Raw genomic sequence first — 22,434 nt, 5'->3', positions numbered from 1 at the left:
CGGAAAGCCTCCCTTGATGCATCCAGCCCCTTGATTTTACAGATGACACCTTGAAGCCATAAAGGGATTCTCCAACTATAAACAACCTGAAATCCAAGAGCCTTCTCCACACAGGGGCTTGACTCATTCTGGTAGGAGAGCAGTCTAGCAAGAATGTCCTATCACTAATCTCCCTTCTCTCCGGACCAGGAGGGCACCATCAAGCCCACCTGAGGGCCCAACCTTCTGGGAAACCTCAGATCCCTGCAATCATGGACAGGGGAAGAGGCAGGAGGGGTGCCAGGTTACAGGGAACAGCGCTACAGTGCCAGCTCTGGGAAGGATCCCCACCTATACACACCTTCTCTAGAGGGAGCAGGCCACAAAGCAGAGAGGCAGTGAGCTTAATTGAATTCATGTTTAATAATTACAGGCACCGTGCCCCCCCTTCCCCCTGCCCAGGCAGCAGCAGGGGTGGTACAGGGGCTGGGGCATATGCCCCCAGCAGCGAGGACGGCAGTCCCGAGAGTGATTTTCAGAAAATAAAAAAAAGGACCCCAGGGGCAGGCGTTGGTGCCCCTCCCCACCCCAAGACACACCAAATTTCAAGACTTTATATATAATATATCTCTGTGCCCCAGGGGGAGGAGAGGGACACCTGGTGGCATCCTGGAGGGGGGCCCCAGGCAGCCCCAAGCCATCCTGCCTCTTCAGCCACTTTATTAGTTCAGACACATCACACTACAGGCACCCACTGCCACCGCCGCTGCTGCCGCCCCCCTGCAGTCCAGGCGGCTAGCCGGGCCATCTGTGTGTCCATGGGGCTCCAGGTCCCCGGCCCCACCAGCCCTCAGTTGTGGTCAGACTCCTCCTCTGCCTCACGGAGCCACTTGAAGAAGGCTGTGACAGATTTAAGGGCCACACCCTTGCCCTGCTGCTCTGCGGGGTCCTTGCTACTCTCCCAACTGTAGAAGGCATCCTCCTTTACCACGTCCTCGTCATAGAGCGCATCAAAGAACATCCGCAGCAGGTCTGCAAGCAGGCAGGACAACAGTTAGAGGTGACCCGCCACTGCCACCCCAGCCCACCCCCCCAGGGACCCCTCCCAGGCTCCACTGTTCAAACAAGGCCCTGACGCACCATCCTGACATTTGTGACCATTCCAGAGTGACTAGGCCTCTGACAGGATGCTAATCTCATGATCTGAGAGACCGCTGCACAGCAATGAGTCACTTGGCCATCGGAAAAACCTTACAAACTTGCTCAGCCTCACCTTGGCAGCCTGAAACGTCTCTGCCCATGGTGTATTTAATGGAGAAAACTATATTCAGAATTGGTACTCCTGAATTTAGGAAATCGCTGAAAGTCCTATATATATATCATACATAGAAGTCCTATATATATGCTACATGTAACCTGAAAATTCACTGCCCCCCAAACAGATCCTGACAACTCCTGATCTCAATTTCCCTTCCTTCCGCACACATTTCCTCTACACACCTTCTCTGGCCTTGACACTTTTGTGGATGCTATATCCTTTGCCGGAAACTTCGTCTTGTCACGTTCCTTCAGGACTGAACTCAAGCATCACCTGTTTGGACCCTCTTTCTCCTCAACCCCTAGCTGCTGGGTGGCCTTCCCAAGCACGTGTCCTATAACTCCTGAAACACACCCACCCCAGTGCCCACAAGGCAGTACCAGTCTTTCCAAACCAAGCCATCTATGAAATGCTTCAAGCCAGGATGTTCTGCAGGGCATGCCCGGGCTCAAAGTCACAAACTCTGCCTATGGGCACAGTCACCTGCTACCCCCACCCCACAGCAACCGGCCACAGCAGGGCAGAACCTTCACTTATCCCATTCTTACACTCCAAATCCCATGCATACCCACCCAGGGACCTCATCCAATCGATTAGGCACTCTGCCCTGTATTTTCAAGCCCAAGTTTCTCCCACCTAAAAACAAAAACCCGTTTTCAACCACTATATTACAGCTAATTAAAGATTTTGTCTACACTTGATGTTTTCCCTTCTGTCTCACTTAAATATTTCTCAGTCCTTTCCGACCCAGAATCTATCCCCCGCCCCACTAAATACTGTTTTTGCCAGGGTGGCCTCTGATTTTATATTCCAGACATCCTGCATTTTCAGGCCTGCTCCTACAAACGCTCACAGCAGCATCTAGCATTACCAACCACATCCCTCTCCTCAAATTTCTGTCCTTGGTTGTTCAGAGGGGCCTGTCCTCTTTCAGTCCCTACCAGTATGTCTGCTCCACCTCCTTGGGGCTGTATCTCAGGCCCTTATCACTCTCCCTCAGGCAAGCCCATATCCTCTTATGACTTGCATATAAGTTACCCTGTGCCAGCATTTCACAAAGCTGCCTCCTGCCCTGACCTCTTCTTTTCCAAAAGGACCCAGATACCCCAGCTATCGAGCTGACATCTCTTGATTCCCTTACTCAAGGACCACAACTCAACTTGATCCAGCACTGCCTACCCCAGCAAATGCCGCCATCACACTATGGCCTCTAAATGCACCATGATTTAAAACCATCCTGGGAGTCATCCATGACTTCTAATCTCTCATGGCCCCTCCCCAGACCAGTGTAACTAAAAGCTGCCAACTCCATTTCCTAAGTATCTCTTGATTTGCCCACTCTTCTCCACTGTCACCAGCAAGGCTGAGCCACTGGTGCTAACGCTGCCACATCCACTCTCACCCCATTCCAAATCACTCTTCCCTCTATGACCAGCATGATCTAAACACTAAAATCAAATTCCTTTATTCTTTGCTTAAAATCCCACAAAGGCCTTTTCTTGCCCTCAGACTAAATAAGCCCCAGACTCTGGCCATGGCTTACACCTGGCCCTGTGTGGTCAGGCCCACATCCCTCTCTTCAGCCCCATCTTGCCTCACTTAGGACTGGCTGCTGTGCTGTCCCACACTGGCCTTTCTTCAGTATTTCTTTTCCCTATGTCAAGTTCTCCCTACCACAGGTAGAAAGAACACACACAGTGCCCTCGTTTCAAGCATTCTCCCCGCCACCTTCCCAGTTGTTGTGGAGCGAATTCCCACCCATTATCCCTCAGACCAGGTGTCCTCCCTCCAACAGGACCCGTCTTCCCAGGCTCATTGCTCGCGCCAGTACTAACTCCATGCCAGCACAGGAAATTGCTCGGCTTCCTTTCCGTGAGCATGCCAGTGCCCTGACACATACCTATGTGCTGAATGCATAGCCTGAGACATGTTCACTGAAACCTCGGTCTCCTCATGTGGAAAATAGGGGTAATACCATCTACCCTAAACATTTGTGAGGACTACATGAGGCAAGGTAAGCAAAGCATTTCAGTCCTGTGCCACGCCATGGGGGCACATGGTACTGAGAAGATCCTATCATTTATCACCTCTGCACTGTTGGCATCAAACACATAGCTAGGCACAAAACAGGCAGTCAATTAACCTTCAAGGCTAACTCCTTCCACTGGTAGGAACAACACAACACAAACATTAAGAGGAAGGAATGAAACCCTGAGGGCATTTTGCTCTCTAATGACTACCTACCTTTCCTGGGTTAAGACCCTTCCATGAAGGGTCTGATGCCCTGCTGTCTGGAAGTCCCTCCACCCCACCCCTGTCCCCGTGGCCTGGCTCTTACTGGGAGGCTGTTCTAAGGTCACTACAAGGGCCTGGAGGGCGTAGAGTGCCTGCAGCTCCTTCTGCTCATCGCACAGGTATTTCTGCAGCAGCTTCGCTCGCGCTTTCAGCACTGCAACGTCCACTCGCAGGGGAGTCTCAACTACAAGAAGACAGGGATGAGTGGAGCAATATACCCTTACCCCGGTTCAGAACTGGGAGGCCAAGGCTGACACCCACCTCCCTCCACTTGTCTGTCAGGCCCACCCTTGCCCCTCCATCTCCCTGGTTCCTCTTACAAATAATTGCAGAATAGCAGACAGCCGTCATGAGGGCTCGAACTAACGTGTTGGATGCTATCTGCTGCTCACTCAGGTTGGCCTATACGGGAGAAACAAATGACCCCGCAACTCTGAATTGTGCCCTTCGGTCTTCATTCTTGCTACCCCCCAGCCCCACCCTAAGAACTACCTCTCCTTTACCGATATCCAGGAGAAACCTACCTCTATCCAGTCGAACACCCGCTGGTTACTGCTACCCTCCTTCAGCAGCTTCTCCAGCTGCCTGTTCAGTTCCTCGGAGGGGAGTGCCCTCTGGCCAGGGGCTTCCGACTCCTCTCCCAGAGTATACTCCACCTTCTGCAATGGAAAAGGCCCGCAGTTAAGAGGTAAGGTTGCCAACGTGAGACACGAAAGAAGACTGGCCAGTCTCAAATGCTAGAATTAACCCAACTCCAGCCCCAAACCTGTTCAGCGATGAATGCACCAATGTCCTGGCCTTCAGGTAGAAATTCCTTCCAGCTAAGCCCGGCTTCTCGCCACAGCATCCCCACCTTTTTAGGACCCTGGAAAACACAAGACCAACCCAACTTACCAATGCTCTCTCTCTCCAAGGACCCAACAGCTCTACCACATGAATCCAACAAATATTTACTGAAAGCCTACTAGGTACCTGCTAGGCGTTAAAGATGCTATAGAAGTACTAACAGGCACAGCCCTTCCATTCCTATAGTCTAGTGCAGGGCACAGACGTCAGTCAAATAACCACCCAAGTAAGAACTCATCCCAGGTATGGTGGCTCACACCTGTAATCCTAGCACTCTGAGAGGTGGAAGTGGGAGATCACCTGAGGTCAGGAGTTGGACACCAGCCTGACCAACATGGCGAAACCCTGTCTCTACAGAAAATATAAAAATTAGCCAGGCGTGGTGGTGGGTGCCTGTAATCCCAGCTACTCAGGAGGCTGAAGCAGGAGAATCGCTTGAACCCAAGGCGAGGGTTGCAGTGAGCTGAGATCATGCCACTGTACTCCAGCCTGGACGACAGAGTGAGACTGTCTCGAAAAAATAAATAAATAAAATAAAATAAAAGAGAACTTGTCCACCACAGTGCTATGACACCAGAGTAGGAAAAACGACGTAAAGTCCTCTAGGAAGGGACAACTTCTAACAAGTATGCTTGTTTCTTAAACCCAGAAAATGTTAGACACAGATACACCCCACCCCTAACATGAATTAAAAAATCCTCATAAAACCAGCAGTCTGAGTGCATTTTCTGCAAGAGACAACAGACTATGAAGACATCATTCTTTTCTTTATAACAGAATGATAGCACTGGCCCTTAGCAAGATTATTGCAGTTCATATATTTTAAAACATGTCCATTTTTTTCATATTTTAACTAAAAGTTATCTTACGGCCAATATATATCTTTTTTTATTTTGAGATGGAGTCTTGCTCTGTCGCCCAGGCTGGAGTGCAGTGGCACAATCTTGGCTCACTGCAACCTGCCCCTTCTGGGTTTAAGCAATTCTCCTGCTTCAGCCTCCCGAGTAGCTGGGACTACAGGTGCGCACCACCAGGCCCAGCTAACTTTTTTGTATTTTTTTGTAGAGACAGAGTTTCATCATGTTGGCCAGGCTGGTTTCCAACTCCTAACCTCAGGTGATCCACCTGCCTCAGCCTCCCAAAGTGCTAGAATTACCACACCCGGCCCAGTCTTTTCTTTCTTAACAGCGCATAAAGAATGTCTTATAATCTATGGCACCTTGGAGTGGATGAAATACACAAATAGTTCAATACACTTATCTGTTGTTAAAAAACAACAACTTGTCCTGGTACACATCTATTTAAAAGATTTAAATGATGTTGACATAACAATTCCTTTAAATCCCAAGTGTGATTCCTCCAGGTTCAAGATGGCTGAACCCTTGAAACTGCACACACTCACCCCAACTTCTCACTTCCACTAAGTACCACACTCAACTTACTTTTCCCCATCTTTTTGCCTTTACATTTGCTAGTTACCAATTAACTTTCACAAAGCCACCTCGGCACCCTGAGGAAAGCCTGCTGTCACAGATATTGTGAAATATTCCTTTGCAACCCCACAGTACTTAAGATACTCCACTCTACTTCAACTATTTTATTTCACACTTTACTGTTTTTATCAAGCCGTCATTTCTTCCTTTTTCTCTACCAACTTGTTTCTTATGTTTTATTCATTGCTGTATCCCTAGTGCTTAATATACAATAAATGATCAACAAAACCCTAGTTCAATAAATGAATAAATAAATGCATCAATCATGGGCATAGGGTCTTAGACTGCCATTCTCCTCCAGTCTTGGCCAGAACTCATGATAGGAACTGGTGTGCGGGAGATGGCCCACCTCAGTATTTCCTCTCCCAGGTACCAACACAGTCCTGCCATCACCATCACTCCACTCCACCAATGGACCATGAAGCTTCAGGGCCACAGCAAACAGCCAAAACCACACCGTGGGAGGCATCTCTGGATTCCTGGCCCTCACTCACCATGCTTTTGCACAGGAGGCCCAGGATCTCCAGCAACAGGGAAGCAGCTTTGCCCAGTGGTCTCAGAGGCTTTGTAATCTCCCTACAAGAAGAGAAAAACCTAATGTTGACAGCCTCCACAGTTCTCTCGCCACTTCTCCATCTCCCTCCAAACCCGGGTATCCAACCCAGCACATTTCCCTACCACCTTTCCTCTGGTCTTTACCTCCCCTGAATTCCACCCAGGGGACTTACCTGAACAGCTCCCCCATGGGCACCCCACCTTCCTGCAGAATGGGTGTTACCAGTTCCGCTAGGTAGAGCCACACGTGGGGGATGTCAATTTCCATGTCCTCAGCCAATTCCAAGATTTCATACAGCCTGCAAAGGGAATTCAAAGTCAAGACATTCTAGGCCAGGTCCCCACTCTTCCTTCTGGGGCAACATGGCATGGCTAAGGGATCAACTATGGAACCCCCAGGAACATTTTCTTTTAGTTTTATTTTTTTGTTTGTTTGAGACAGAGTCTCGTTCTGTCGCCCAGGCTTGAGTGCAGTGGTGCGCTCTCGGCTCACTGCAAGCTCCGCCTCCAGGGTTCATGCCATTCTCCTGCCTCAGTCTCCCGAGTAGCTGGGACCACAGGCGCCCGCCACCACGCCCGGCTAATTTTTTGCATTTTTAGTAGAGACGGGGTTTCACCATGTTAGCCAGGATGGTCTCGATCTCCTGACCTTGTGATCCGCCCGCCTCGGCCTCCCAAAGTGCTGGGATTACAGGCATGAGCCACTGTGCCTGGCCCCCAGGAACACTTTCTAGACATGGGGACAATGATCTCAAGCTAAGGACACAGAGGTGGCCTCCCTTGAACCTCCCGGGTTCAAGCGATTCTTCTGCCTCAGTACCCTGAGTAGCTGGGATTACTGCACCACCACGCCCGGCTAATTTTTGTATTATTACTAGAGACAGGGTTTCACCATGTTGGCCAGGCTGGTCTAGAACTCCCCACCTCATGTGATCCTCTAGCAATCCAACCCACCTTGGCCTCCCAAAGTGTTGGGGAAGACAGGTGTGACTCACCACACCCAGCCAGGGAACCTATATTCTTATGCAAGGTTCCAAGGGTCCCAAAAAGGAGGTAAAAAATTGTGGGTCTGTAAAAGTGGGAGGCCCAGAGAAGTTGGTCATACCCTTGGTAGTACTGAGCAGTAGACAGGTGTCCAGCACAGAGCAGCTGGTGCAGCAGCTGCCCCATATGCTCACGAGCAATGGCACTGCGCTCCAGCGTAGACTCAACACCATGCCGTACAAAGATGAAGAGCAGGGAGGGTGAGGCCAGCTCCTGCACACATTGGACTGCCTCCTGAGGGGCGCAGGGCACAGCAGGAAGAGACCAGTCACTGTCTGACCCACACAATGCACCCCATGCCTGCCAGCATGATCCCTTCCTGCCCACTCCTCAATCACACACCGCTCCCACTGCCTACTTTCATGTCATTGAGATGGAGATATTCCTCAATGATAGCCTTGGATTTCTTCTCTAACTCCTCCTCAGAGAGTGCTGCCTTCAAGGGGCTCACTGGGGGTAGGGTAGCTTCTCGCTTCACTGTGGGAAGAGAACACAGATTAGAGAGACTTTTTAGTCTTCCCAGCAAACAAGATTCAGAGCTCTCAAAAAGCAGGGACCAGCTAGTCCCAAGGCAGCCAACACTTTTCCCTCCATTCCTCTCCCAGACTCTCACCGGCATCCCGCCCACGGTCCCGATCCTCCGTGAGGCTAGCTGCTTTGCGCAGCCCCTCAGGCTGGGAGGGCCGTTCTCTACTCCGCTCCTCCACTTCCTTGCTGAAGCTCCGCTTGGTAGCAGGTGTCCGCGCACGATCAAGCCGGTCCCCACGGTCCCCTCCCCGTTCACTCCGCTCTAGGCGGTCTCCCCGGTCCCCAGCTTTCTCGCCTCGTTCCCGGCTCAAGCTACTCCTGGAAGAAAGACAGGCACATTTTCACTCACTTGCACTGCTCAGGCACTCATATAATTACACAACATGCTAAGCAACTGTTGGGCCTTGTTCTTGGCATAATGAATATGCCCCAATCTAACCCAAGGGCTCCAACCAGGACAGGTATGAAGAATTTCCATCCCATGGCAACAACCAGAACCCAATCATGGTACCCCCAGTGTGAATAACAAAGACATCCAGGAAACCTCACCTCTGCACCACACGCCTATTATCTGTGCTTTCTGTGGGAACCGCTTGTTGAAGGGCTGAGAAGCGATTCAAAGTACTAGTAGCTGGGCGAGCAGCTTCTGATGCTGGGGATGCAGAAAATCCGTATTAAAATATTTTTCTCCTTTCCTGCATTTTATCCCCTACTTGCCAGTTTAAGACACTTGGTCCCAGTCCCAAAAGTAAAGCAGTTCAATCCCTGGAACCACAACACAAACCTCCTCTATTGCCTACATTGCCTAACTACCTTGTACTGAAAGCCTCTCTAACAGGAAAGGCTCTGTCCTCAAGGGAGCTCTGACGGATCACCACCCAGCTCCTGACACTGCCTCCGTACCTGCGTCTGAGGGCTTGGTTCCTGAGCCTCCGCTGCTGCCCTTGCCCCAGCTCAGTCGCCCTCCAGGTGCAAAGAGCTGGTTGTTAGAATCGATGGAGCCAGGCTGAAGAAGAAAAGGGGAGTAGAGTCATAGGTCTAACCTGGGTGAGTCCCTTGGCCAGCACCACCACATGCAGCCAAACAGGTAGTGCACGGCCCAGTCCAGGGATCAGAAAACCTTTTTTAATAAAGGGCCAGTCTCTATTGCAACTACTCATTTCTGCCACAGCAGCATGAAACCAGCTGTAGATGATAAAGGCATGGCTGTGACTGTGTTCCAATAAAACTTCATGGACACTGACATTTACATTTTACTTAATTTCCACAGCATAAATTATCATTCACTTTTTAATTTTTCACAACTTTAAAATGTAAAAACCCACTACTGGGTCCTGGGATGTATGAATGGGCTGGATCTGGCATGTGTGTGTGTTTGCCAAACACTGGTCCAGACTAATGGGAGTACCACCCTCCCTCTACAGCTGGCAGTACTGTCTCTACCAATCCAACCAGTTAGTCTAAGAGGAAACATTTAGTTGTCACCTTCTCAACCTTAGAAAAGTGAGGGGACGGCCGGGCGTGGTGGCTCAAGCCTGTAATCCCAGCACTTTGGGAGGCCGAGACGGGTGGATCACGAGGTCAGGAGATGGAGACCATCCTGGCTAACACGGTGAAACCCCATCTCTACTAAAAAATACAAAAAACTAGCCGGGCGAGGTGGCGGGCGCCTGTAGTCCCAGCTACTCAGGAGGCTGAGGCAGGAGAATGGCGTGAACCCGGGAGGCAGAGCTTGCAGTGAGCCGAGATCCGGCCACTGCACTCCAGCCTGGGCGACAGAGCAAGACTCCGTCTCAAAAAAAAAAAAAAAAAAAAAGAAAAGTGAGGGGACGAAGATCTAAACCTGAGTTGAATCACCCACTCCCACACACACCCCTACCTTGGTGATCTTGGTGAGTCGTGAGGTGTCAATGGGGCGGCTACCTTTGCTGATGGGAACTGTGTTCCAGCCACCATCATCCACAAGTGGAAGTCCACGGCCTGACACAAAAAGAGGGGCATACTGGAATAATGAATAAACCTTAGCAGCCCCTTCCCCTTGGGCCACCCCCAGCCTCCCTTCCTCAGATCCTCAGTTCCATCATGGGGTCTCAGTGGCCCAGACACGTGGCACTAACAGGAAGTCATCAGAGGAAAGTATAACCTCCCAGTCTCTTCACTGCTCCCTTCTCAATCCCAGCCTGGAACTCACTGATGGGCGGGCCTGGAGGGCCACCCCGACGCTTGTCACTGCCCTTGGCCATGAGCTGCTGCACTTTGATGTGCTCTCGATGTTCTTCCATCTCAGCCTCCTTATGGATCTGGTCAATGGTCTTGGGACCCTGATCCCCTCGGCGTGGCACCCAATTGCTCTGTGGAGACAGAAGGCCAGTCACGATGATGTCAGGGAAGGCCAGACAAGACAGTGTCAGAAACTGGAGGCAGCAGGCTGGCAGTGGGGAGGAGGGGGACACACACCCCTCGCAGATCCAGCACGTCCTGCAGCATAAAGCGGATGCGGGATGACGTCTTCTTTTCTTTGATGATTTTTTCCATCTGGTTGAAATACTGATCCATTCGGGGCTATGGAGGAGAAAGGCATCAGACCAGGAACTTCTCATGTCTCACCTATAACTGCAGGCCCCACCCCTCCCCTCAGGCCTTCCGCCCCGTCCCTGTGGCTCAGTGAGCCCCGCATGCTTCAGCCCATCCCCCTCCAGATGCAAGAACCTCTACCTTGGCTTTTTCAAAGTCCAGGTCTTTGCCAATGGTGGTAAGCAGACGACAAAGGCACTCAAGGGACTCTTCATCATGGTTCTTAAGCAGTTTGACCACACAGTCATGCATTATTGCCTCTGTTAACATCTTCAGCTTGAACAACTCCCCAATAAACTTGATATTCCCTAAAGAGCGCCGCCGGGCTATGTCCCGAGCCTCTTCCAGCTCTTCCTTAAGGCGTCCTCGTTCCTCTGCCTGCCATTCACATGACAGGGATTGTGTCAAAAAGATAGCCAGCCACTCTGCTAAAACCCTTTTCTACCTGGATATCCAAACTTAGCAATAAGCACTCAGTCCTGAGGCAGGCTGGCTGGGCATAGTGGCTCATGCCTGTAATCCCACCACTTTGGGAGACCGAGGCAGACAGATCACTTGAGGTCAGGAGTTTGAGACCAGCTTGGCCAACATGGTAAAACCCCGTCTCTACTAAAAATGCAAAAAAATTAGCCAGGTATGGTGGCACATGCCTGTAATCCCAGCTACTTGGGAGGCTGAGGCAGGAGAATCGCTTGAACTCGGGAGGTGGAGGCTAGCCAAGATCACGCCACTGCACTCCAGCCTCGGTGACAGAGCGAGACTCTGTCTCAAAAAGGAAAAAAAAAAGTTCTGAGCCAGAGAAATCCCCAAGACACCACTATTTCCATTCCAAATTCTACAGTTGAGTAGAATCTGGGTGAGGGAAGGAGCTAAGTGGGGAGTGGAATCGGTAGTGGGTTTTCTCTCACCGTAGCAGCTTCATCCATCTCTTTTTGCTTCTTCTCAAAAACCTCATCATCATCTTTGTCTTTCTCAAACTCCTTCTGACATCGATTCAACAACAGCTTTCGGAAGTTTACAGTCACTGTTGGCTTTTCCGTAGTGGGCACTTTCAGCTGCAGGTCGGAGAGAATGTCACACTCAGACTAGTACTGGGCAGGGAAGGCCCTCCAAGAGCCTTTAACTACCTGACCCAGGAAGATATCTGGCCCCAGCTGTGCCTCCTTCCAGCTGGAAGAGGTGCAAGTTGGAGGAGAACCAAGAAGCTGGACTCAAGGAGTCTTGGGAATAGAAATGGGCAACTAGACCATAAGATTTAGAACCCAGTGGAAACTAACCGCCATGAGGCAGCGGCACATGTTGGCATAGGCCACAGAGAAGTTGGGCTCTGAAATGGCCTTCTCAAAAATGAGGTCAATGACCCCTTTGAGGCGTTCCTCGGTGTCAATGGCCAGCTGCGTCACTTGCTTCATCAGCTGCTGGAACATCTGGGGTGTCAGCTTATTCAGGATGGAGCGCACCCTGCGGAATAGGTCCTGGAGGAAGAGGAGACAAGAGTTCCAGTGAGGGTCTCAGAACAGGCTGTTCAGAGGGACAGGAGAGAGTGGTGGGGACTTAGGCATGACAGATGCTACTGATAAGGACAAAAAGCAGCAAAGAGGGCACTGACAGCAGACATGGAAAAGAAATGGAGAGAGACCAAAAGCAGGACTCGCCAGTACCTGGGTTTTGCTGCCATCAGCATCCTCTTCCCCTCGGTCCTTATCAGCTGCCGTCCGCTTGCTGCTGGGTTTCCAGGCTTTCTCTGCTTTGTTCAGTTTTATATCTTCGGTCATTAACACTGTGGCAATGATCTTGCGTGGTTCTTTTCGGGTGCCCTGCTGAGAGCGCCGGGGTCCCAGGCCAGCCTGCTAAGCAAGAGATGAAGACAAGAGGGGACGTGGAACTAGTCAGCACAATATGTGATACCACTACTACACGCCTCCAGGGCAAAACCCTCCCCGTCAGCACTGAGACACAGGGGAATCATCCACTCCCACTCCTTACCCACCTGCCCCTTTACCCAGCCCCACTCACCGGCCCTCGGGGCAGCTCCCCACCTGGCCCACCCCTTGGGGGCCCACGGGTGCTAAGGGCTGGCCGGCCAAGGTTGGCAAAGGATGGAGTGAAGTCTGGGCCATAATTTATGCCTTGTAGTCTAGTGGGGTCCAGTGGTCGCAGTGGTGTTTTATTGGCCTGCAAAGAGGACAGGAAAAGGTCTTAGAAGCAGGCTAGAGCAGTTGACTACTCTTTCAGGACCTCAGGCTCCTCCCCAATCCATCCAGCACAAACTTATCGTCCCCTCCCTGACTCAAGCCACTAACCTTGTCCAGCACCACATCACTGATATGGGGCAATCCCTCTGGCTTCTGCATACTGGCAAAGATGAACTGAAAACCAAGCAGGAACTCACGGTCGTAACGTTTTTTCTCCTCTAGATTTAGAGGCTTCCACTGATCTGCGAGGAAGAGAATGAAGCAATCATACTGTCTTCTCTGGCCCTAATAAGAAAACTCAAGTCATTCTCAACCCTTTCTTCAGCATACCTGACTTATATTCATACTTCTGTTCCCCGGGCTGGATGTTCTCAGCATTGTGAATTTTGTCTTCCTTTGAGTCCCAGGTCTCATCTGCTTCCTCAGGACGTGGGGGCACACCACTGCCCTCAGACTCTGGGCCTGGATTGCTGCCTGCAGGAGGCTGATTTTCCACCTCTGGTACTGCCGGGTTTGCCTAGAACAACAGAACACCAGTTTTGGTTGCACAATGACCACTGTTCCATACCTCAACTTGGCCCTCTCCCCTTCCGTTTTCTGCTCCCTTACCTCCTTGAAGGCATCCAGAAGGTCTCCAACAGCCTCCTTCTTATTTAGCTCCTTAATTTTCCGTCTCCTCTTTGGCACAGATACTGCCACTAATTTTAAAAAATAAATAAAAGCATGGGTCTTTGCCAATAATTTAAGGAGTACCCTTAATCCCTGGGAAATAAAAAGCAGCCAAAGTACATATTTCCCCTTTGCATCACAGTCTTCAGGCTTAAAAGTCCTTAATCTAGTTCTTAGATTCCATTGCAGGGCCTCTATGACCCAGAAACATGGCAAAAACGGGAGGTCATCAAGGAGGGCAAGGAACCACATCCCCTAGCCCACCCTACCTCTACTGCCCAACCAATCCTTACCTTGAGTGGCCGCTGCTGCCTCCAAATTCTGAGACAAGTTGGCTGGAACAGGGGTGCTCTCTGAGGGGAGCAGTTCCTCTCCTCCCTTCTCACTCTCAGCTTCTCCTGCTTCTCCTTCTTCCTCTTCTTCTTCTTCTTCTTCCATTTCCTCCTCCTGAGCGGGGGAAGTAGCTGAAGGAGCCATAGCTGGAGTGGCAGAGAGGATGGTGGCGGGCGCCACTGATGCTGTCACCTCCTTGGCCTGCTCCTCTGGCTCACTGACTGGGCTTAAGTCCACAGCTGGTGGCGAGGGGGCTCCGTTGAGCAGTTCCTCAGGTTGGGCAGTTGGAGCAATGGGCACAGGGGATTCGGAGGGGCAAGCTGGTGGAAGAGCAAGCTCTGGGCTGGACTCCACCTCTGGTTCCAGATCTTCAGATGGGACCATGCCATTAGGCTCATGAATTTCCACTGTGTGAGATGCCAGAGGAGTGGAAGCCTGGAGAGGACTGGAAGAGAATTCAGATTCTGGAACCGGTTTGCTAAGTGTCACTTCTACTTCCAGTATGGGTTCGGCGAGAGGAGTGGGTTCTGGAGAGAGGCGATATGGCTCCCCAGTTTCACGGGAGATGGGGGTTGATTCTTCTACAGACATTTGTATAGTTGCCATAGTGTCCCCAGGAATAGAGAGGACTGCGAGATTAGGCTCAGACCCCGGTTCCAAGACTGGGGATGGTGATGGGGTCGGAGAAGGTGACGAAGGCTGGGATTCTGAAGGGCTGTGCTCTGGGCCAGGCAGCCCTGGCCGGTCAGCAATGATTGCTCCCTGTGACCGGTCATCTGCACCATAGGAAGGAAGAATGAGCAACTAAAGGCAAGTGCTTCACTGCTGTTGTTCCTCCCCATCCTCCAGCCAAGGTATTTCCAACTTAACACTCCCACGTCATCATCTCCCACCTAAGCTATACTTCCACTTTCATCCAAAACCCAATTCACCCTCAAAATCCCACGACCTGAAATCTAAGTCATCCTTCTCTGGTACCCAGTTCAAGTCACTCCACCACCTCAGCATTGAGGTGACAGCAAACTGTCAACATTCCCTTTCCCCGTAAAAGTTCCATCCCACCCGCTTACTTACCTGGCCGGACAATGACAGCAACCTGGGGCGTCTCCCCATTAGCTTGAGGCTCCAGACCGCCTCCCGTCTGCAGGACACAAAGGGTTACCAAGTTTGCACTGAAGAGTCCCACAACCCTTCTTTACTAGAGCCATTTCTACTTTAGCTCTGCCTAGAAATCCAGGAAAGCAGGGAAATAAATCCCTTAGTTGAAAGAAAAGATCCAGAGACTTGGGAGTCCAGGGCAGAACAGACATCCCAGTCAGGGTATCGCTCAAAAAACAGACAGTACCTGGGGAGGGGTGGGTGTGGAGGCAGTGCGGGCCCCAGACATGATCTCCTCCGTGATATCCTTTCCTCCTTGGTTTGGATCTCGAATTCGGATCTGGGGAAAGAAAGTTATGGGATGAGTGGGAAGCAGGAAGAGCCCACCTCTCCACCCTGCCCCACTCTTAAGACTCTGGGCCAACTCCCCACCCCACACTGGGAAGCAGGTAGGTAGGTGCCAGAAACCCCTTGAGTTCCACTTTCAGCCCATCTGGCTGCTCTTGTAGTCCCTGCCCTAGCTCCCACCCTTAAGAGACCCTTGACCTCACAAAGCAGCCCTGTACATCACAATGCCCCTCCCTCCCTCATCCCTACCCCACCAGCAGTCCCCAAGCCAGTGGCTGCACACCCTGGGGCCCAAGACCCCCATCTAGCACCCAATCGGCTCACTTGTGGCTAGTGTGCCTGATCTCTGGGGGCAGGGCCCAGATCCAGTAGGTGGAGCCAGGGTGACTCAGCGGCTTCCCCAGCTCTGGCACCCTATTCTGGGCACCACGCCCAGGGCTTGAGGACTGAGCAGAGGCGGAGGCCTTGAGAGCTTCCAGGACTTGTGGGGGGGGCCGGGTGGGGATGGGGGCTGGGGCCACAGAAAACAAACCATTTCCAAGGCAAGCCACCAGAAGCCCAAAAGCAAGCACAGTTCTTCCAACCTCCCAGCACCCAGGTCTCACAGGAACTTCCTCGCTAGCCACTTCAGTCTTCCCATGACCTGCTTCTATGCTAAAATCTTAGTATCTTACAAAGAACCTGAGCCTTCCACAGACCCCATTCTCTGCCCACTCTCAGCTCCTTCCTCAAGTCACTGTTCTTTCCGGCACAATGTCCCAGCAGCATCTGACCTTGATTCTCCCCTTCCCAGATGTCCCGGAGCCCCTCGCTGCTACTCACCGTCTTACGTTCCCTCTTGGGAGCAATCTGGGGTGGCTGGTTCATCAAAACTGGGGCGGGGGCCACACCAGTGGGAAACTGCTGCACCCCTTGGGCTGGATAGTAGGCGCCAGCTTGGGGGAGGGGGACGGAGAAGAATGGTGGTAGCGTCAGGGCCCAACCATATCCTAATGCCTGCTTGACACCTCCCACCCCAAAACCTCTCAACACCCACAGCCGGCCCCTTGCCCTGCCCTGCCCTCCTCCCCCAGGGAATCAGGTGTCTGTCAAAGCTGGGGAACCAGTCTGAACTGCGTTTACAAGAATTCCTAACACTGACACACACACATACACACATCTCATAGGCAGGCACTCCTTACCCACCACACACCAGCAACCAAGAGGACTTATGTCTGTCCTTCTACTGTACAAGGTACTCTCATGTAGGTACCCCACCCGCTATCAACGTGTACACACATACTCTGAACCTGAAACAGAACCAGGTCTTTGGCTGGGAATGAAAGAGATTTGACAACCCTGTTCCATTTAACTTGAGTCCAGTTCCTGTCTCCAGCCCTTTACAAAGGGGCAAAGAAACAAAGTAACATTATGAGCTAGGCTCAATATGAAGAAAAATTAATTCCTTAAAGCAAACTATCTCCAAAGTGGGGTGCGTTCTTTTTTTCCCCTTAAATATATATGCATTTTTTTGAGATGGAGTCTCACTCTGTTGCCTAGGCTGGAATACAGTGGCACAGTCCTGGTTCACTGCAACCTCCACGTCCCAGGTTCAAGTGATCCTCCTGCCTCAGCCTCCCGAATAGTGGGGATTACAAGACTGCACCACCACGCCCGACTAATTTTTGTATTTTTAGTTGAGACGGGGCCAGGCGTGGTGGCTCACGCCTATAATCTCAGCACTTTGGGAGGCCAAGGCAGGTGGATCACTTGAGGCCAGGAGTTCGAGAACAGCCTGGTCAACATGATGAAACACCGTCTCTACTAAAAATACAAAAATTAGCTGGGTGTGGTGGCACACGCCTGTAATCCCAGCTGCTCGGGAGGCTGAGGCAGGAGAATCACTTGAACCTGGGAGGTGGAGGCTGCAGAAAGCCAAGATTGTGCCACTACACTCCAGCCTGGGTGACAGAGTGAGACTGTCTCAAAAAGAAAATAAAAATAACAATAAAATTTAGTAGAAACGGGGTTCCACTATGTTGGCCAGGCTGGTCTCAACTCCTGACCTCAAGCGATTAACCTGCCTCAGCCTCCCAAAGTGCTGAGATTACAGGCATGGGCCACCGCACTCAGCTCCCCCTTAAATTTTAAAAGAGACAGGGTCTCACTATGTTTCCCAGGCTGGTCTCAAACTCCTGGCCTTAAGCAGTCCTCCTGCCTCCCAAAGTGCTGGGATTACAGGCAAGATACCTCACACGGCCAGGACGCATTCTTTAACTTCATCCCTAAATTCCACTTGTTTTGTTTTTGACAAGCACGAGTGTATGTTTAAATTTTGCATACATATAAACAAAAACATATGTGTATGAGAGATTCATACTCAAAACTTTTCCTGATAGGTTATCAAAACACTTGGAAACCACTGCCATAAAGAACAGACTAATCCTTTCCTAGAATATAAATAAAAAATAGCTACAAAAACCTCCCGAATTTGCATTACATGGGCTCCCAACCATGGAAGAAGTGTCATAGGGAAAGCCTACTAACAGGCTCTCAGGCTGATACCTGATTCTACATTCCCTGATGTGGGGAAGACCCTAAACTCTCCTGGCAATAGAATCACATTTTCTCCCCAAAATCAACACCAGTTAAATATTAAGCACCAATCCCTACCACCTATTAACTTTATCATTTTTAGACCAAAAGCCAAGCCTGGGAAGGGTCTTCTGCTTTAGAAATCAGCAGATGGGTTTACATGCTCCCTTGGGCTTGATCTCACCTCCGACTCCCTCCCCTGCTTACCGTAGGTCCCAAATTCTGTAGGGCTTGCACCTGGATAGAAGCCTGGGGCTCCTGGCTGCACAGGGTACTGCTGTGTCGGGACAACATATGTGGAACGCCCCTGGTTGGGGAGGGGGAGAGAAGGAGTTGAGGGAGCTATGAGTTCCATATCAGACTCCAAAAAGAATGGAGGTCAAGACAAGACAAGCCAACTCTGGGCAATGATCAGAAGTAAGTCCCACCTCTGGAAAAGGAATGGAACTGGAGGGTCAGGGTGAGGGAAGTGAGAAGTATATGGGTCTGTGGCTTCTAGGCTCCAAGCCCCCAGCCTCACCTGTCCAGGGATGTAGTAGGCCCCCTGGGAGGCTGGGTAGGAGATCTGGGAAGGGATCATCATTACTTGGGATCCAGCAGGGTAGACATGGGCAGCTGGGCCAGGGCGGGCAGGGGCTGCGCTCTGCACTCGGGAGGCTGCACTGCTCGGGGGCTGGGCCCGGCTAGGGTAGAAGTGCTGTCAGGAGGGAGGAAAGCAGTTGGCATTGTAAAGAGGAAGAAGTGGACAAAACATAGCCACTCCACAATGTCTCTATAGCCTGGAAAGTACTGTGGGCTTCAGAACATCGAGACCAATCCTTCCAAGACCACTTGACCAAATGGTTAAGCAGCTTCTTGAACACACACACACCCTCCAAATTCAGATGTACAGTTTGCATCCTGTATAGATTTACTCTCTCACTGCCATGCTTACGCATGTCACCTGTACCAAACTACCCCTCTGCAGAGGCTTCCTAACACCCAGATGCATCATGCCTAAGTAAGGCCCTTTCGGGCAACATACCCCCAGCATGCACTGCTCCACCAGCATGTAATGAGGAGCTAACCATAACATGCAACAGCCTCCCAGTCCCCAGATGCGCCTTCTTCAAGATGTAGCCCCTAACATGCATCACTCGGCGTCCAACTGAGAACCTGGACACCAAACAAGTCACCACCCTGAAGACTCCCATTCCCTGTGTCTAGCCCCTGACTAGGATGGAGGGTAAGGATGAGACCAGGAGACCGTCCAGGGTTAGGAAAGGGGTATTACCTGCAGAGACCTGAATCCTCCCTGAGAGCACATGGGGACAGGAAAGAAGAGAATTATCCCCAAGGTGATGGCGGGGGGAGGGAATGAAGGCAATAGGACAGGACAAGAATCCTCCCACTTAGTAAGGAAGAAGTTGCGGAACAGAGAAAGGCAAGGACCAGCTGAAGTGTTTACCTCACCACAGTCCAAAGAGAAAGCAGAGAGAGCAATAGAGCAATGGCAGCCTCCGGTAAAAGGAGCAAATAGGAAAGCAAGAGTTGGCAGCAGGGCCCAAAGCACTGCCCCCAATTCTTAGATGCACTAGGATCCCAGTAATGCCACCCTCATTGACAATATACTATCCAAGGGACCAGCCACCGTAAGTAATCAACAGGGCAAGGCGCAGAGCCGCATGAAAGAACACAGAGGATTAAGGCCAGGTACGGGGCCTCCAGTTTCCATCTTAGGCCTAAATTGGCCAAAGCTTTCCACTGCTCCCACCCAGAACCCCTACTCCCCTCCCCACAGCCCCTCACCTGGCGGGGCTGAGAAGGCGTGTTCATTTGTGTCGCTTGTGGCGTACTGAACACCACCGGCGCTGTCTGCCCCGGGGGAAACGCTGGCTGAAGAGGGGAGACCAGAGTTCAGCAAGAGGGGAAGCCCAGGTGGGGCAGAAACCCAAGCTGGTGAAATAAGGGGAGCAGATCTGCGGCAAGAGCCTTAACAATCCACATACCCCCTCCCCGTGACAGCCCCCGGGGACAGCCCAGGGGCCCTGTCTCAATTTGGCAGCAGGCGGCTGCACTTTGCCCTGACACAGATGGGGGTAGGAAAATCCAGAGGCTGGAACCTGTTCCTGCCCGACTGCCTGGTCTCCCCCACCCCCACCCCTGCTAATTCCTCCCTAATTACCTGTGGGAGTCCGGGGGATGGGGCGGGTGGGGGGCCTGTGGACTGTGGAGCTTTGTTCATTTCATTTGGTGCCACATCAGGGTCCCCCCAGCACCTGTTGGGAAAGAGTGGCGCTCAGGAAGAGGAAAGGACCCAAGCTTAAGGCAAATGGGGCGGTAGAAGGGTTGATGCAAGGCTGGGTCCCATACGGAGTCCCAGAGATGCCAAGAGGGTGAAGCAGAAAAGATAGAGCCTGTCCCCACCAACATGCTGTCAATCCCACATCACTTCCAACCAACCCCTGGTCTACTCAAACAGTCCCCTCACTCACCCCCTCGATTAAGAATAAGTCCACGGTGCGGCCTACAGGTTCTGGGCATCCGAGGGCCTGGGGTTGGGAGGTGAGGGGTATCAACCTGGCTCCGCGGGGCCCAAGACCAACCAGACCGGAAATTCCAGGTCTCGCTGGCACCAGGCTCCCGGATCACGAACGGAGCTAGCTGCTTCGGCCGTGGTGTCCCCACCCCCCACCCGGGCACACCGGGTTCGGGCCTGGCCCAGGGGCACACAAGATACGCCTGCCGCCAGGGAACCCGCACTGGGCCAGAAGCTAGGCCTGCCGCCGCCCAGGAGTGTAGGCCAGGAAGGGCGGGAGTCAGGCCCTAAAAGGCCAGGCGGGCGGCGGCCGTCGAGGAGCCGGTTTCAGGCAAGTGAGGGTCGGCCCGGAGGGCGGGCGGGGCCGGGGGCTCCTCCCTGCCCGCCGCCACCTCCTCCCTCCCCTGCGCCCTCCTTGCGCAGCGCGGGCCAGTGCCAAAGAACAACGTGTCACTTCCCGGCGGCCCGGCCGCGAAGGGGGGAGGGGGCGGCGGGCCGGGAGCCGTGGTGCCTGCGCCCGTGGGCTGCCGGGCCTCCTCGGGTCAGGCCGAGGTGGCATTTCGCTGCGACGAACCCGGCGCCCTCCCAGCCCGCGGGGCCCGCATAGTCCGGCCCTGCGCTCCCCACCCCCACCCAGCAGCCAGGCCGGGCCGGGCCAGGCACACGTGGGCCGGGGATCGGGGCCCTGGCGGGCCGGGGCCCGGGCTCGGGCCGCGGGGCTAGGGCGCCGGGGCGGCGGCGCAGGGTGGCCGGTCCCGGCCCGGATGGCGGCGGATGCGGGGGGAGGGGGTGGGGGGGCCGGGTCGGGCCCGGACATGGCGGCTTTACCTTCAGTCTCCTTCAGTCCGCGCGGCCGAGCCCCACGCAGCCGCACAGACGTAGTCCACAACCATTTCCGGCTCCCCGCACAGATCCCGCTCGGCGGCCACCGCTTCTCCGCAGGCGCAGCCGGCGCCCCCACGTGACCGGCGCAGGGGGCGGAGCCGCGCCGGGCGCTCTGCGTCGCCGAGCACATGGGATTTGCCCCGCCCCGTCACATGACAGCCACAGCCCGCCCCCGTGTCCCCTCCCGAACTTTGAGACTCCCGGACCGACTCCCCTCTGGGTCTCTGTCTGTTCCGCGATTCTTCAGTTCATTCATACTTTAAGCAACCATTTATTGAGTGCATGCTAAGTACAAGGCGAAGTGCTGGTTGGGGCCTGAGAAACTGAAATTAAAGACTTGGCAAAAAAAAAAAAAGGCGGGCGCAGTGGCTCACGCTTGTAATCCCAGCACTTTTGGAGGCCAAGGTGGGCGGATCACGAGGTCAAGAGATCGAGACCATCCTGGCCAACATGGTGAACCCTCGTCTCCACTAAAAATACAAAAATTACCGGGGCGTGGTGGCGTGTGCCTGTAGTCCCAGCTACTCGGGAGGCTGAGGCAGGAGAATTGCTTGACCCCGGGAAGCAGAGGTTGCAGTGAGCGGAGATTGTGCCACCTCACTCTAGCCTAACCTGGCGACAGGGCGAGACTCCATCTCAAAAAACAAAAGAAAAGAAATTAAAGACTCGGTCTTGCCTAAGTAAATCGTGATACAATACAAATTATGCAGGCTTTGAAAAGAATTTAGATTAGGCCATTGAAAGGGCTATAACAAAGGAAATTAAAAGGATAGAAACATTCTAAATAGGCCAAGTAGTATGAGATTTGTGGTTTAAAAAGATCATGGGCCGGGCGCGGTGGCTCACGCCTGCAATCCCAGCACTTTGGGAAGCCGAGGCCGGCGGATCACGGGGTCAGGAGATCGAGACCATCCTGGCCAACATGGCGAATCCCCCGTCTCTACTAAAATACAAAAAATTAGCCGGGCCTGGTGGCGGGCGCCTGTAGTCCCAGCTACTCAGTAGGCAGAGGCAAAGAATTGCTTGAACCCGGGAGGCGGAGGTTGCAGTGAGCCGAGATTGTGCCACTGCACTCTAACCTGGCGACAGGGTGAGACTCCATATCAAAAAAAAAAAAGAAAAGAAATTAAAGACTCAGTCCTGCCTAAGTAAATCGTGATACAATACGAATTATGCAGCCTT

At 52.5% G+C, this 22,434-nt stretch overlaps 1 protein-coding gene and 2 non-coding genes across 52 annotated transcripts; all 3 read right to left on the bottom strand.

The window, feature by feature from the left end:
- Positions 1 to 383: 383 nt before the first annotated feature.
- On the bottom strand, positions 384 to 21,264 carry EIF4G1 (eukaryotic translation initiation factor 4 gamma 1). 50 transcript variants are annotated; one of them, XR_013413697.1, is made up of 33 exons: positions 21,196 to 21,264; positions 20,320 to 20,380; positions 20,014 to 20,107; positions 19,638 to 19,724; positions 18,370 to 18,546; positions 18,057 to 18,156; positions 16,098 to 16,210; positions 15,175 to 15,267; positions 14,904 to 14,970; positions 13,790 to 14,605; positions 13,437 to 13,525; positions 13,158 to 13,344; positions 12,936 to 13,069; positions 12,649 to 12,807; positions 12,294 to 12,479; positions 11,910 to 12,107; positions 11,541 to 11,687; positions 10,774 to 11,010; positions 10,516 to 10,620; positions 10,250 to 10,409; positions 9,938 to 10,038; positions 8,962 to 9,064; positions 8,608 to 8,710; positions 8,144 to 8,376; positions 7,889 to 8,007; positions 7,592 to 7,764; positions 6,660 to 6,785; positions 6,281 to 6,507; positions 4,359 to 4,457; positions 4,117 to 4,251; positions 3,913 to 3,994; positions 3,636 to 3,776; positions 384 to 1,011 (listed from the first exon to the last, which is right to left on the bottom strand). XR_013413697.1 is itself a non-coding variant. In XM_077991782.1 (33 exons), the coding sequence occupies exons 5-33, from the start codon at positions 18,430 to 18,432 to the stop codon at positions 830 to 832; spliced, it is 4,536 nt and encodes a 1,511-aa protein (XP_077847908.1). In that variant the 5' UTR covers positions 18,433 to 18,546; positions 19,628 to 19,784; positions 20,014 to 20,107; positions 20,320 to 20,380; positions 21,196 to 21,264; the 3' UTR covers positions 384 to 829. The 50 variants fall into 50 exon arrangements, 42 of the variants coding, with proteins under 42 accessions (XP_077847908.1, XP_077847896.1, XP_077847898.1 ...); XR_013413702.1 differs by having other exon boundaries at positions 12,294 to 12,482; positions 19,628 to 19,724; positions 20,324 to 20,380; XR_013413698.1 differs by having other exon boundaries at positions 12,294 to 12,482; positions 20,324 to 20,380.
- Positions 10,118 to 10,193, bottom strand: LOC114676600 (small nucleolar RNA SNORD66). Its single transcript, XR_003727652.1, has one exon. It is a non-coding gene; the product is annotated as a small nucleolar RNA SNORD66 (small nucleolar RNA).
- LOC114676601 (small nucleolar RNA SNORD66) lies at positions 13,656 to 13,734 on the bottom strand. Its single transcript, XR_003727653.1, has one exon. It is a non-coding gene; the product is annotated as a small nucleolar RNA SNORD66 (small nucleolar RNA).
- Positions 21,265 to 22,434: the final 1,170 nt, after the last annotated feature.

This window comes from Macaca mulatta, chromosome 2, assembly GCF_049350105.2.
Source record: "Macaca mulatta isolate MMU2019108-1 chromosome 2, T2T-MMU8v2.0, whole genome shotgun sequence".
NCBI lineage: Eukaryota > Metazoa > Chordata > Mammalia > Primates > Cercopithecidae > Macaca > Macaca mulatta.
This window is presented reverse-complemented; position numbering and strand designations above follow the sequence as displayed.